Below are 14,754 nucleotides of genomic sequence, written 5' to 3' on the forward strand. Positions count from 1 at the left end.
TAGTAGGCGAAGAACAGTGTGTGACAGAAGTATGTCTGAATTCACAGTACTCAAAAGAGTAGGCAAAAAAGTATCCGGACGACCTACTACTTTCGCCGAGATTCTGAAGTTTGCATACGATGGACACATTTTATTATCCCATGAGGCCACGGGAAAGGTTTTATAAATGGCAGTGAATCGACGCAACTGACGCTGGTAGTTCATGTGATAATGACAACATGGTGAATGTGTCCGGATTACATTCATATTACATCCCTTAATACTATAAATGGGCGCAAAGTAAATACTTATTCAAAATAAGTACCTATATTCCACCGGATAGGTATAATTTCTGTCCCCAGGACATTGGATGTATAAATATGCATGGAAATTAACTCTAAAATACATTTTATTATTAAGCAAAGTGTCCTGAACATTAATCTATATGCAAATTTGAAATATATAATATAAACAAAAGCAGTTTATTCAGTGTAGTGAAGCCTCTTCTACATTGACATCCATTAAAAAAAAAAAAGGCTTATGGTCTCCTTTCCTGTGTACCCACAGCCGCAGCGTTAGCATTAGCAGTTACGCTTTTTTGGCTAAAGGTTGCAGGCTTCTATAGCTTTGGTTGTGTCGCCTTCACTGGCATTCATAAATACTCTCCCATGGCCTCATGGGATATAAAGTTTCTATCAAATGTGCACTTCAAAATCTTGATGGAAGAATTAGGTCATCATTGACTTTTGGCCTACCGTTTTTTGAATACTATGTATTTGGACACACTACTCTTTTGGCGTACTGTTTTTCACATACTAACGTATAGTAGGGAAGTATTCAATTTCGGACACATGGTAAAAGTTCATAAAAATAAAACTGAAACTAAACTAAACCTTGCACATTGGTGGCTGAAACGTGTAATTAAAGCATGATAAAGCAACAAAAGGGATGTTCCCTCTGATATATTTACATTAGTGGTCAATAAATATGTGGGTCAGTTTTTAAACTACTACCTCCAATCTTAAACCTGTGCTGCATTGAATCTGTCACAGAAAGTTATAAATTCGAATCGTCTACAAATTGATAAGTGAGTAGATTTGGGTAGCACCAAACTGTTGCAGAGTAAATCATAATAAATAAATAAACATCCTCCACACCGCAGGTGGCGCTGTGTCTGTGAGATCGCTTGTGATCGGGTTCAAAGGTTGTTTCGTTTCAGCATCCTCGTGTTGTCAGTGCTGTGACGTTGTGAACTTCTACTAGTGAGGATCGAAAACACCAAGTAAGATAACTATTTCTGAGCTGTGAAAATGAATTATAATGTATTTATTTTATGGAGATTTACCACATGTTCTTGTTATGAGTATACTCAAATGCTACGAGATTTAATGGTTTGGTACACTCTTTTGTTGCCCTAGACTAACTGTTAGAGCACAATGAACGTGTCGCATGATCCGATCTGATATGACACTAACGTTACTGGATTGAATTGTAATTTTATATTACTTTATATGCTTTATGTGTCGTGAGTGTTTAATGTTGTGTACGCATGTTTGTTTAAAGACCACGGGTAACGTTAGTTGTCACGAGATACATGTCAAGATCATGAGTCAAAAAATACAATTCCACAATTTTTGTTTGTAGTAGTGGTTTGCTTTGCATATGGAAAACAGTAAGTTACTGTGCTGAATTGTAATAATTGCTTAAAATATAAATGTTATTCTGCACCGCTCTACCCTCAAATTCCAATATCATCGTATTTTTGCTGTAGATGATGGGTAAACAACAGCTAAGTTACACCAATAATACAGCTCTTTTGTATTTATTCCACACAGTTTATTAGTTGCATAATTTTACCTTGACAAAACGGTATTTTGATAATATTTTTGACGTTTCCATGTACAAAAACACTTCTCATCAAGAGTGCAAAATAGACAGTCGTGCACAGTCTGCACACACACAAACAGACACTTAACTGAAATTCCCCTCAAAATCAAAAATATTAAATCTATATATATATATATATATATATATATATATATATATATATATATATATATATAATTTGACTATAATATAGTACATTTATTTCACAAAAAAAAACCTAAATGTTATGCTTATTGTCTTCAGTCAGTTTTGAACTGCAGGATCACAAGTGAGACCCCAAGTTTAAGAATACCAGAGGGTTAAAGAATTGTCTATTTTTCTGCAGTCATGTCGTACACTTGCATCAGCTGCCGTGTGCAGTTCTCTGATGGCGAGGTCCAGCGGGCACATTATAAAACAGACTGGCACCGCTACAATCTGAAGAGAAAGGTTGCAGACATGCCTCCGGTCACCGCAGAAAACTTCGAGGAGCGAGTGCTGGCACAGCGAGCCGCCGCTGAGCAGCAGAGCCAGGGTGACGGACACGAGTCGGCCTACTGCGCCACCTGCAACAAAAAGTTCTCCACTGACAACGCCTACACCAATCATATTCAGTCCAACAAGCACCAGCAGGCTGAGAGGAAAGCCTTGGCCGCCGCCCAAGAGACGGTCCAGCGAATGAACGAGAAGAATCTGGAGAAAGGGGCGGAGCTAGACAAAGATGCACAGAATGAAGCGCTTCAGAAAGCACTCATGGAGCAACAGAGACACACCCCCTCTAAAGCCACACCCACTGAGAAACGGGTCAGGCAGCGGCCCGATAAACCGCCTCGGCTGCAGTGGTTCGAACAGCAGGCCAAGAAGATCACAGAAGAGGAAGGTGAAGAAGAGGAGGAGGAAGGTAAGAATGATTAAAAAAAACATACAGAAATTGTTGTCATTATCATAGTTTGTTTTCTTGCACAGTTGAAATTTTAAAGACAGTTCATATTCACTAATATTACTGATTTAACTGCACTGACACTATCGGACGAGAAGGAAAAAATTTAACTGAATTGAGCTGGAAAATGACACTAACTTTGCAACATTAACACTGTTATTGAACAGAATTGAATCATCCTTAAACTGACTTGAGCTTAATTAAAACAACATTAAGCAAAACTGAGCTGAATAGTGACTTGTTTTATGAAGAACTGATTTATAGCTTAAAGCGAATGTTTCAGAATTGATGAACCTTGCAAAATTGACACTGTTATTGAACTGAATTGAATCAAGATTAATTGTACAACATTAACATTGTAATGGACCTCTTGCACTGAGCTTTGTGACGCACTTCTGTTTGGAAATAGTACGTCACACTGTTATGTTTACCTTCAATGTACTGTGGTCAATGAGTCGAACAAAAGTCACCTAAAATGAGTGTCCGCAATAAGATTAAAAAATTTGGCAATTTTTATTGACAGAAGGTATATTCTGATTTTTACTGTGTGCAGAATTTTCCAAACTTATCGGAACATGAAGTTTTAATCCAACCCAAGCTGATCTGATTCTGAGAAAGCAGCGGGTGTTAAAAATACGCCATTATTTCACCATAGGGTGTCAGTGTTCGTCTAAACTAGTGACCACGACGCTGAAGTATATGAGAACAGATGAATAACATCAGTATGAACCACGAACATTTATTTATTTGGATTAAATATTTGATTTTTTCAATGTCAGTCTTTTCACTATGTACATGTTTATGCCCAAAATGCTATAATATTCATAGTAGTTGACTGCCATTCTCCTCTTCGCTGTTTACGTTATTGATTAAATAGCCTAGCCTATTTAACATCGTTACAGGCACCTCGCGAGCATTCATTCATTCAGCTATTTTAAAAGACTGGAATAAACACCAGCGCACACAAGCAATCCTTTTAATAGTCAATTTCATTTAAAAATGTAAACCCAACAGGTATGAAATGTCAGAAAGAGAAAAACATTGTTAATGAGAAGACGAGCATATAGGACTGCTGCAGCTTAGTGGATACATATATTTAGCCTATTTATTATTCAGAATGCACATAAAATATATTTATAGGAACATTTCAGCTGGCTCAAGATAATTAGCCTAATACAGAGATCATTATTCATTGTTTTAATCAATTGGGAACCATAAAACATAGTGATAATCTGCATTCTCATGTATGTAGGTGCACTGAACGCACTAATCGGAAACTCACGATATGTACTAACTAGAACGCGGAAGTAGTTGTGCAAGTAGTCCATTGTCCTGTTTAATAATGTGAAGCTGCTTTGAAACAATCTGTATGGTATAAAGCCCTATATAAATAAATGCGACTTGGCTTTGCTTTGAAACTGCTAGCTAGTTAAGAGTGTTTGTTTTTCTTTGAAGAATGGGAGGACGTTGATGAGGATATGGATGGTGATGGTGATGATGATGATGATGAGGATGAAGAGGAGATGGAGGAGGCCTCCACATCTGGGGCAGCTCTGGCCCCTGGTGCTGTCCCAGCGACAGACTGTCTGTTCTGTGGACATCATTCACGCACGCTCTCCCGAAACATGGCTCACATGACCAAAACACACAGCTTCTTCCTCCCAGATATTGAGTATCTGGTGGACATGAGAGGGCTTATTTTATACCTGGGTAAGCCAGAGAGAGAACTGTAGTTATGAACCGGCATGGAATTGTTTTTTGGTTTTCAGAAGTTGGTCTTTGAAAATGTTTCTGCCATTAATCTTTGTGTTTCTCCATGTATTTTTCTGTAGGAGAGAAGGTTGGTGTTGGTAAGGTGTGCCTATGGTGTAATGAAAAAGGCAAGTCATTCTACTCTACAGAGGCAGTTCAGGCACATATGACCGACAAGAGTCACTGCAAACTCCTCACAGACGGAGACGCGGCGCTTGAGTTTGCAGACTTCTACGACTTCAGGTATGTAACATGGGCATCTGTTAATATCCTCTGACCAGATGTTTTGTTAGATTGTCATTTCATATTACATGATTTCTAGTAATCAGTTAAATGAAAAAAATGTATATATGCTGTTAATATACTCACCCTCAGGCCATCCAAGATGTAGGTGTCTTTTTTTTTTTTTTCAGTAGAAGGAAGATTTTTAGTTTAAACCGGGCTTCTAGCTGAAACCGTGGTCTTTGTTGATTCATATAGTGCAAGTCAACGGCTACCGTCACTTTGAGAGTCAAAGAAACATATACAGGCAAAACAAAATGCAATTATGCGACAGGAAGCACTCAGTTTGCAGAGGCTGTGGATTAGGTAATAATGTTGTAAATATTGTTCTGTTCTACTGAAGAAAAAAAGACATAGTACATCTTGGATGGCCTTAGCGTGAGTAAATCAACAGCATTTTTTTGTGAACTATCCCTTTAATGAGGAGAAAGGGTAAAAATAAAAAACTATGGTAACAATAAAATTCTATACATTAACATTTGTTAATGCAGTAATTGATAAGAAATGACAGTGGACAATGTTTTTACAGTATTTATTCATCTTGCTTAGTGTTAAATTTTAAATATTCTAATACAGGGCTCGCAAAATTTCAAAATCGCTGGTAGCCCTTCGGGTTGGCACTCTACAGATTTTACTAGCCCAAATAAAAAGACAATTTTGAATGTGTAAAATTGGTTAGGAGTCAAAACATTAATCAAAAACTTTTTAAAAACACATCAACAATCGGATATAAAATAATCAAATTAAAATCATCAATACAAATATGCATCTGGTTCTAACTGAACTGAAATGTGTGTGAACAGTATGGAACATGAATCAGTCTGTGTCAGATTCTGAATCTGAGATATCAACTGAAGTCACAGATGAGAAAATGCCACTCGATGTTGAGGGCATCAGCTTTCTCCTCCGGTGCATCAGTCTCCACTTCTCTGCTCTTTTTTTCTTGCTGGGGTTTTATGTTTCAGGTGTCTTTCACCTATTCCAGAAAACATCAAGTTACTAACTGCCTTGTCAGGGCAAAAAGATTATATGAAATATGAAAATAAATAATGACTCTTTGAAGCTTTGACACTTTTCTCTGATTGTTCCGGCATCAGGAGTTTTGAAAACAGTGTCACCTTGTGGCAGGTCAAATTTATAGCAGCCATAAACCAGAGCGCGCAGCTCTGTTGTTTTAAAGCCTGACAACGCTAAAAGTGTTAATTTTCTGATGGAATAATTCAGATGGAATAATAAAAATACCAGACTTTTTTGAGGCAATTAAATGGTGCTCTAATTGTTTTATGCTGTTTATATAGCAGAATATATGATGGTCAAGTCACCTTTATTTATATAGCGCTATTTTTTTTTTTTTTTTTTCAAAGCAGCTTTACAGGGATAGGCACGGAGATTCATGAGAAATTACGCTTGCGGATAAATCAGCATGATCAAAAACTTGGCGGGTCATATTTTTCCTTAAAATAGCTAGGCAATAATGTGAATAAAGGGAGGAATTTGATTAGACTATTTCAGATAGCCTGTCGGAAAACACAATAGCCCCGGGAAGTCTGGCTAGTGATTTTGCGAGCCCTGTAATACATTTTTAACATTTGAAGTTGTATAAATTTACTTTAGGTACAGTGTTATATTAGTTTTTAATAAACAACCAATAGATAGAGCCAAGTCCCCGTCCTACATTTTTTTTTTCTCTTTTTTTGATAAAAACCGTTGCAAAATAAAATATAGTTAGCTAAAAGAAATTTACTCAAAGTGTTATTGTATCAACAAGTATAAAATGAATAAAAAATGTTGTGGCTTTTATATGTAAAAAAGACATAAGTATAGATAGAAATAGTGTTCCCCACCATTATGGAGTTTCTAGGTTTGAGTACAAACTTCATCAGACCCATCAGGAGTAGTAATAAAACAATATTGTATTTTTAATGTAAGCAATTAAACATTATTGTCCTTCTAAAATGACAGGAGCAGTTATCCTGATGCTAAAGATGGAGATGATGTGGAGATGAAGGATGGTGAACTGCCTGATGAAAAGACTGTAGAGATTGATGACGAGACGCTGGAGCTCACTTTGCCATCAGGTACTGATTGACAGCTGTATTTACAGCTATTGTAAGAATATTATAAGTGTTTATATTTTAGACCTGATGGGATGGTTTTCGTGGGAAATTGTGTACTTGCATCACCCTCGTCATATTTGTAAAAAGTGGAGGCCCATTTTGAAGATGTACACCTAATTGATTGCACATCAGTCTTTCACTCTTGAAAGTAAATTTCTCCCAGCGTGAACATTTAGTTTAGCCTGGTTGACACCAGACCCTTCTCAGTCGTAACTGAGAGTGGGTCTGGGGAAGCTTCATTCACATCCCATTTCCAAAGGGGCGTCACCAACAGACGTCGCTCAAATGCCTCTGGGTCGCAATTGGATAGACCTAAAACCAATCAGAGCGATCGTCATCATGTAAAGCCCGCCTCAACGTTTGTGATTGGTGCCTCGATTTGGAAAAATTGGAAATGGCCTCTTGGCCAGACAGACTTGCAGAGCAAATCTTAAATGTGCCGGAAGTTCGTCAGGGTTTTCACAGGCTACATTTAGTTCTGAAAATGCAGATGTTTTTGCTTTGTTACAGGTGCTAAGATCGGCCACCGCTCCCTCATGAGGTACTATAAGCAGAGGTTTGGTGTTCAGAGGGCACTGGTTCCTGCACATAACCAGAAGGCTGTTGGTCGAGTCCTTAAACAGTACAGAGCTCTTGGCTGGGCAGGAGACTTCGGTAAGTTACATGTTACTGTGGATAGTGTGCAAGCTAAATATTTTAGTGATGGTCCAGACGCAGAGTAATCCAACATTTGGTTTTGTAAATGTGGTTCTACCAGTCCTTATCTTTCACTGGTGGTTAACTTATGCACCACTGAGTGTTTAAAACGTGCCTTCTCTTGCAGGTAAGGGCTTCATGAGCCAGCAGCAGAAGGACATGCAGTATGTACGAAGGATGAAGTCCAAGTGGATGCTGAAGATTGGCATGAGCAATAACACCACCAAACAGACCCATTTCAGACTTCAAGTCATGTTCTAAATCGGTAGACATTAGACATAAGCATCAGTAGACATCAACTTTTCAGAGTTAATAACAGTAGTAGAGTCTACCATGAGAATCATCTGTGTATATTGATTCAGATGAGATGTTAACTGCTGCTAATATTAAATCAGAATGACTTGGAAATAAAACCAGTGTCACGAATAAAGGTGGAACGTCATACAAACGTGATTGAGTATATGAGGAAACATTGTGCTTTAGATATCTGGAGATCCACATCATGTGCTGCTCAAGCATCAATGTGGGATTGCCAGTTTTGTTTTTGTAGAGTATTCATAATGACCTTTATTGTTTATAATCTGACTGCTTATAAAAGATTTAATAAAATATAAAAAGATACAAATATTATACTGACAACTTCTGTATTATAATTCTGTGTGAATTATCAATAAAATTTGCAATGTCTGTCTTGGTGTTTAGGATTTCTTTCAGAAAATAAATATAAATAAGTAGTGCCTGTTAAAACTTAAATGAAATCATTGTTTTATAATATGGTATAAATAATGAAAAGGTACTAATAATACAGGAACCAAACGCTTATTCTAGTAATTGAGAGCCATTGTACTCCTGGCCGATAGACCGCGCTGTTTCACCGTGTAATCCTGCAGCTAAAGCTCGAAGGCCACGAGGAAGTTAATCACAACACTTATACAGACCTTTTAGTTGTAGGCAAAAATGTTAGAAGATTCAGAACCTTTGTGATATAATGTGAAATCAGCTGAAAGTCCCTTCACCTCGGACACAGTAGGTTTCCTACCCGATATGATCTGTAACACGATAGCGAATGTCATGTGTGTTAAAACTGAACCATTTAATTTAACTCGTGCAGATATAAACCATGGGTGTTTTGGGACTTCTTTGCAGTTTGTAGTTGTTTTGGTCAATAATATTTTGTCGTTATGAGCTTGTACCAAACTGTTGTATAAGTATGCTACAATTCATATACAAATAAATAATGAAATAAAAAACTAATTTGTTAAACTTTCATCTATCTATCTATCTATCTATCTATCTATCTATCTATCTATCTATCTATCTATCTATCTATCTATCTATCTATCTCTCTCTCTCTCTCTCTCTCTCTCTCTCTCTATATATATATATATATATGTGTATATGTTACTGTGTATATATATATATATATATGTATATAGAGAGAGAGAGATGTATCATATATACTGTATATATATAGTAATGATGTATCATAATGTAATATATAATATAATGTTTATATTATGAGACCGTATCATTATTACAGAATTTTCTGCAACATGTAAATGGATTGCCAGATTAAATTAATATTTTGTGTTTTAGAACATGATTGTATACTGTGATCACTGTAATAGATTTGTTGGTTAATTTCAACCATAATTTATTCCTTAACATCCCTGTGCAATAAGACTAAAGTTAAATATGTATTTCGTCATAACAATATCTGTCCATATAATAATGGCAAACTAGGTTAAAAACTTACAATATTTGCAGTTTGAAATGTAATTACTCTGTATGTGTCATGCTCTCTCCACTACAGATATGGGGATCTTTCCGAGGTTCACAAGACTTCCTCTGAAGTCCACATTCATTTGGTCACAGTACAGCTCTGCTCTCAGTGCAGTGGGCCGAGAGACCTCTGACAGGGCTCTGATAGTGTCCTCGAGTCAGCTGATTCAGCATCACTGTGTTCACAGCAGAGGGTTGGGAGCGAGCCCAGCCAACCCGGGTGATGCTCCTCCACGGTTACCCTTCTCCAGGGTCACACAGAAAGACCTCGCCTTCTTCAGAACACTCCTGCCTGGAAGAAGCATCACCGATCCAGACCTGCTGAAGTCCAGCAATATAGACTGGCTTAAGACAGTGCAAGGTGTTTTGCCAATTTTGCTTGCTATTTGCATTTCCTAAAGAATAGTTTAAAAGTTTTGGGAATGTTCTATCAATGTACATAAATGACTTCATCACATTTTAGTTGAAAAAATATATTATCGATAATATATCGTTATGTGAAAAATATATTGATATTGTACAAACTCAATATAATGCCTTTGCAGCCCTAATGTAAATTATTCAGAAACAATCTTCAGTAGTTTAATACTAATAATTAGTATTTAGAAGAAAAAATGGACTAATAATGACCTGCACTTATACAGCATTTATTAATCTTTTAATTTCAACATTTACTAATACTTTATTAAAATCTGCTTAACATTAGTTAATGCACGGTGAACTAACACAAACAAACAATGAACAGCTGAATTTTTATTAACAAATCAGTAACAAATGTATTGCTCATTAACTAATGAACCATATTGTTAAGTGTTACCATATATTAAAGAGTGGTCATATTTTAATGAATGTTTTTTTTGGTTTCTGGCAGGTAATAGTGAAGTACTTCTCAGACCCAAAACAACAGAGGAGGTCTCTCAGATTCTTAGGTCAGGTTTCCATGATCACATTGAATTTTGTATTGTGTATTTGGTTACAAGACTTGTTTTCTTGAATCATCCTCTGTTTTTCCACAGGTACTGTAATGATCGGAATCTGGCAGTGTGTCCGCAGGGAGGGAACACAGGTCTGGTGGGAGGAAGTGTTCCTGTGTTTGATGAGATCATCCTCTCTACTTCTCTAATGAACCAAGTCATGATGTTTGACGGCATCTCAGGTGTGCATATATGTCTGCTTGCTAGATCACCTCGTTATCTATTATAACTTTACATGTATCATCTGTTATTAGGGAAAGTTAAATATAAATAAACAAATCAAAATCATTATACCTTAATACATCTCTTAAAAAGAGATTAATTTGGCTTTCAGGTATCCTCACTTGTCAGGCAGGGTGTGTGTTAGAGAACCTGTCTCACTATCTCGAGGAAAAAGACTTCATCATGCCACTGGATCTAGGGGCAAAGGGAAGCTGCCATATAGGAGGGAACGTGTCCACTAATGCAGGGGGTCTCAGACTGCTGCGCTACGGGTCGCTTAGAGGGACAGTTCTGGGCCTGGAAGTGGTGAGCACCTCCATCTTAACAAAAACACTAACATGACATGTTTTCCAACTCTGAATGTACAGTAGATCGCAAACTTTTTGACTCCAAGGACCCCCATTGTCCACAACAATATTCCAAGGCTCCTTAACTTGTCCAGTTGATACTTGATAACGATTTTCGAACATAATTTTCATTCACATTGTACATTCATAAAGTATAGTAAAATGGCCATGGAATTGTGAAATTATATTAATTTGCATGACTTTTCCTGGAAATCTTTTTTTTTTTTTTTATCAGGCCATCTCAAAGAAAAAAAAAATCAGATGTTCTTGAAGTATCTTGATTTTCTTTGTTATTTTAGCTTATTTTGTTGCTTGTTTTGCCTTTAAATAATCTAAAGTCATCTTTGATGGACCCTTGAAAGTCATTCTAATAGATGATGTTACATTGACTAAATAGAAGACACAACAAAGACAATGAAAGTGTTAAAAATATAATAAATATACTCATATGATTATTCTAGATACTGTTTGAGAAGAATACTTTCTAACATTTGTGGATTTAGAATTCAGGCTCTTTTTATATGATATCCAAAAGTCCCTAAATGGCTTTAAGTTGTATTCTTGCCTATCTTTCATGTGTAGGTTTTGGCAGATGGGCGGGTTTTGAACAGCCTGGCCGCACTTCGCAAGGACAACACTGGTTATGACCTCAAGCAGCTTTTTATTGGCTCAGAAGGGACATTAGGGGTCATTACTGCCGTTTCCATCCTGTGTCCCCGCAAGCCTAAAGCTGTCAATGTAGCATTTTTAGGTAAAATGACACGTCAAATGTAAAGTACATTTTAAACTTGCTAAAGATATTATGGGCCATTCACAACAAGGATGATAAATATAACTATAAAGTATTAATAATCATTCTAATAGGGAAGTCCACACCACAACTATTACGATATAACAACACAGAGGAGCTTGAGCATTTAGAGCGGTAGACGACATTACACGCAATTGTACATTGGTGTGGACGCTAATGTAGTTATTGTTTCAGTTATCTTTATAGTTATCATGCTTGGTGTAAACTGGCCTTTAAAATAATCAACTTATTGCAGTTCCTCATGTGTTTTGCAGGGTGCTCCAGCTTTCAGCAACTGCTGGAAACATTTCAGTGTTGTAGAGGGATGCTGGGAGAGATTCTGTCTGCTTTTGAGTTTTTAGATGCTTCCTGTATGAAACTTCTGGAGAAGCATCTGAAACTCACCAACCCCATCACTGGTAAACAGTAGTGTCATTACTGTTACAAGACCATTTAAAGGGATAGTTCACCCACAAGTGAAAATCCTGTCATTAATTCATCTTCGGAACACAAATGAAGATTTTCTGAGCTTTTTTGAGAGCTTTCTGTTCTCTCCATTGACAGTTACGCAACTTCCACTTTGACGTTTCAAAAAGTTCATAAAGAGATCATAAAACTAATCCATATGAATTGAGCGGTTTAGTCCAAAATTTTCTGAAGAGACTCGATCGCTTTATATGGTGAACAGATTTAATTTAGGCTTTTATTCACGTATAAACATTGATCAGTGAACATAAACAGAAGCTCAACTGTATGCTTGATGCACAAGAACAAACCTCATGCAGAAGCTCAAACGTGCTGAGTAACACGAGAATGAACCTGATTGGTTCTTGCTGAAGCTGAAATGTGATGTGTAACACGAGAATGAACCTCATTGGTTCTCCCACGTCAAGCGAACATGCTTGAGCTTACGTTTACCACAACTGATGTGTGAGCTGATGAATGTTTAGATGTGAATAAAAGCCTAAATTCAATCTGTTCACCATTTGAAGCGTCAAAGTGGTAGTTGCGTAGCTGTCAACGGAGGGACTGGAAGTTCTCAGATTTCATCAAAAAGATCTTTATTTGTGTAACGAGGAAAGACAGAAAGTCTTACGGTTTTAAAACGACATGAGGATGAGTAAACGATGAGAGAATTTTCATTTTTGGGTGAACTATCTCTTAAAAGCTACATTTAAACATGCCTTTAGAGCAAATAGAATGGATTTTCAGGTGGACTTTAAAATTATGAATGAAGATTTTTCATTACTCTTAAATGTTTTAAAGTAGAATGATTGTGTTGCAGAAAGTCCCTTTTACATCGTCATCGAGACCGCTGGATCCAACGCAACCCATGATGAAGAAAAACTACACAACTTCCTTGAGGAGGTCATGACATCATCTCTGGTGACTGATGGGACAGTTGCGACAGAGGCGACAAAAATCAAGGCACACTGCTCACTTGTGTTGTGGATCGATTGGCAGAATTCAACATTTTTCTGTGATGATTGTTCTGTCCAGCTCTAAAGGTCTTGTGTTATATACAGGCATTGTGGTCTTTGAGGGAGAGAGTCACAGAAGCTCTGACACATGAGGGCTACACCTACAAATATGACATCTCCCTCCCTGTGGAAAAGATCTACGATTTAGTTCAAGATATGAGGAGGCACCTTGGAGACATGGCCAAGAATGTTGTCGGTTATGGACATGTTGGTATGGTTACCTTTTTTTTTTTTCTTACAATAATTGCTGGACTGTGTCTAAAGCTGGAATAGACTACTTGACTTTTTGCTATGATTTGCAAAAGTCAGAGCAAGTCTGCAGTCACAGAAAATTCTGTAATGAAAATCGTGCGCAGACTCTGATTCCCATCTAGTCATCAAACATGTTTGATATTTTAAGCTGATTTTAGAACATATTTTTTTACATTTGTCATATTTATTTGATTTTGATCAAGCCTAGCTTCTTTCAAAAACAAAATAATTCTACAATAGTGTACTTACGTGCACAAAGCCTTAAACAGTGGGTTCAGACCCCCTCAAACCCTGACCATAATTCATATCTTGGTTTTCAGTATTTCTTCTTTATTTTTCTTTCAGGTGATGGAAATCTTCATCTAAACATCACGTCCCCCTCTAAAGACCCCGCTCTACTGGCTGCCATTGAGCCGTACGTGTACGAGTGGACATCCAAATGGAAAGGCAGCATCAGTGCCGAGCATGGCTTGGGTCTGAAGAAGAGAAACTACATTTACTACAGTAAATCCTCAGAAACAGTCGCCCTCATGGGCAGCATTAAAGCCATGCTGGATCCTAAAGGCATTCTCAACCCTTACAAAATGCTGCCAGACAACATGCACTAATAGTTTGATGGTATTCATGATTTCTATGAAAAAGTACTGTTTTTATTTTACCACAGTGTTATTGTAAAACTATTTTATGTTGAATGGAGCATAATAGATTAAAATCAAAGTATTTATTTTGTTCAGTGTTGTGTTTTAGAAGTGATGCTTTAAAACTACACTATGTAACCTTTGGCCCTCTAGAGGTTAAAGCATAAAACTACAAGTTAAATGCGGAGGAACATTGTTTTGGTAATTACGCGAGTTGTGCTTCGGCTCTGCTGTTATGCGCGGATGAATCTGTAGACTCGAGGCACACCTCGCCGCTGTGCCCATGATGATGATGATGACAGGTGATCGCCTAATCAGCGTGAAGACGGATATCTGAACAATTCATATTGATCAGGTAGTAGAGATACCTTATATGTTGTTGTTGCTTTGACGATGAAATCAGTTGTTTTAAAACAACGTTACAGAAGTTTAGCAATGCTGACAATAGACAATTGTTATTCATATAAAATAACGGTGGAAACTAATCTGGCAAGGCTATTTTTAGGAAAATAGACCAAAGCAATTCAAACTATGTTAATTTGGAAAGCACGGGCTTAACCATTGGTGTTTGCTAAATAACCTGTTTGTTGACTGGCATATGATAAGGAGTTTTTTTTTGTTTTTTGTTGCAGTTTT

At 37.1% G+C, this 14,754-nt stretch overlaps 2 protein-coding genes across 3 annotated transcripts; both read left to right on the top strand.

Moving 5' to 3' along the window:
- Positions 1-1,153: 1,153 nt before the first annotated feature.
- Positions 1,154-8,319, top strand: znf622 (zinc finger protein 622). The gene is made up of 7 exons (XM_084119527.1): positions 1,154-1,261; positions 2,192-2,746; positions 4,241-4,495; positions 4,618-4,780; positions 6,782-6,897; positions 7,447-7,590; positions 7,760-8,319. Exons 2-7 carry the CDS (start codon positions 2,194-2,196, stop codon positions 7,891-7,893), a joined length of 1,365 nt encoding a protein of 454 aa, XP_083975653.1. The 5' UTR covers positions 1,154-1,261; positions 2,192-2,193; the 3' UTR covers positions 7,894-8,319.
- A 182-nt stretch (positions 8,320-8,501) lies between these two features.
- d2hgdh (D-2-hydroxyglutarate dehydrogenase) lies at positions 8,502-14,200 on the top strand. 2 transcript variants are annotated; one of them, XM_084119525.1, is made up of 10 exons: positions 8,502-8,658; positions 9,446-9,775; positions 10,286-10,343; positions 10,431-10,570; positions 10,723-10,916; positions 11,540-11,708; positions 12,023-12,166; positions 13,033-13,175; positions 13,274-13,439; positions 13,826-14,200. In XM_084119525.1, the coding sequence occupies exons 2-10, from the start codon at positions 9,448-9,450 to the stop codon at positions 14,086-14,088; spliced, it is 1,605 nt and encodes a 534-aa protein (XP_083975651.1). In that variant the 5' UTR covers positions 8,502-8,658; positions 9,446-9,447; the 3' UTR covers positions 14,089-14,200. The 2 variants fall into 2 exon arrangements, with proteins under 2 accessions (XP_083975651.1, XP_083975650.1); XM_084119524.1 differs by having other exon boundaries at positions 8,519-8,658; positions 10,286-10,570.
- Positions 14,201-14,754: the final 554 nt, after the last annotated feature.

This window comes from Abramis brama (assembly GCF_963993115.1).
Source record: "Abramis brama genome assembly, chromosome: 7".
NCBI classification, from domain to species: domain Eukaryota; kingdom Metazoa; phylum Chordata; class Actinopteri; order Cypriniformes; family Leuciscidae; genus Abramis; species Abramis brama.

What these genes read in the sequence shown, in the direction of transcription:
- d2hgdh (XM_084119524.1), top strand. Translation starts at nt 9,448, where the DNA reads ATGGGGATCTTTCCGAGGTTCACAAGACTTCCTCTGAAGTCCACATTC. An exon ending in ACTCACCAACCCCATCACTG is followed by an intron (nt 12,167 to 13,032) that starts GTAAACAGTAGT and finishes ATTGTGTTGCAG; the next exon opens with AAAGTCCCTTTTACATCGTC. An exon ending in CAGAGGCGACAAAAATCAAG is followed by an intron (nt 13,176 to 13,273) that starts GCACACTGCTCA and finishes TGTTATATACAG; the next exon opens with GCATTGTGGTCTTTGAGGGA.
- znf622 (XM_084119527.1), top strand. Translation starts at nt 2,194, where the DNA reads ATGTCGTACACTTGCATCAGCTGCCGTGTGCAGTTCTCTGATGGCGAG. An exon ending in TGAAGAAGAGGAGGAGGAAG is followed by an intron (nt 2,747 to 4,240) that starts GTAAGAATGATT and finishes TTTTCTTTGAAG; the next exon opens with AATGGGAGGACGTTGATGAG. An exon ending in GGAGCTCACTTTGCCATCAG is followed by an intron (nt 6,898 to 7,446) that starts GTACTGATTGAC and finishes GCTTTGTTACAG; the next exon opens with GTGCTAAGATCGGCCACCGC.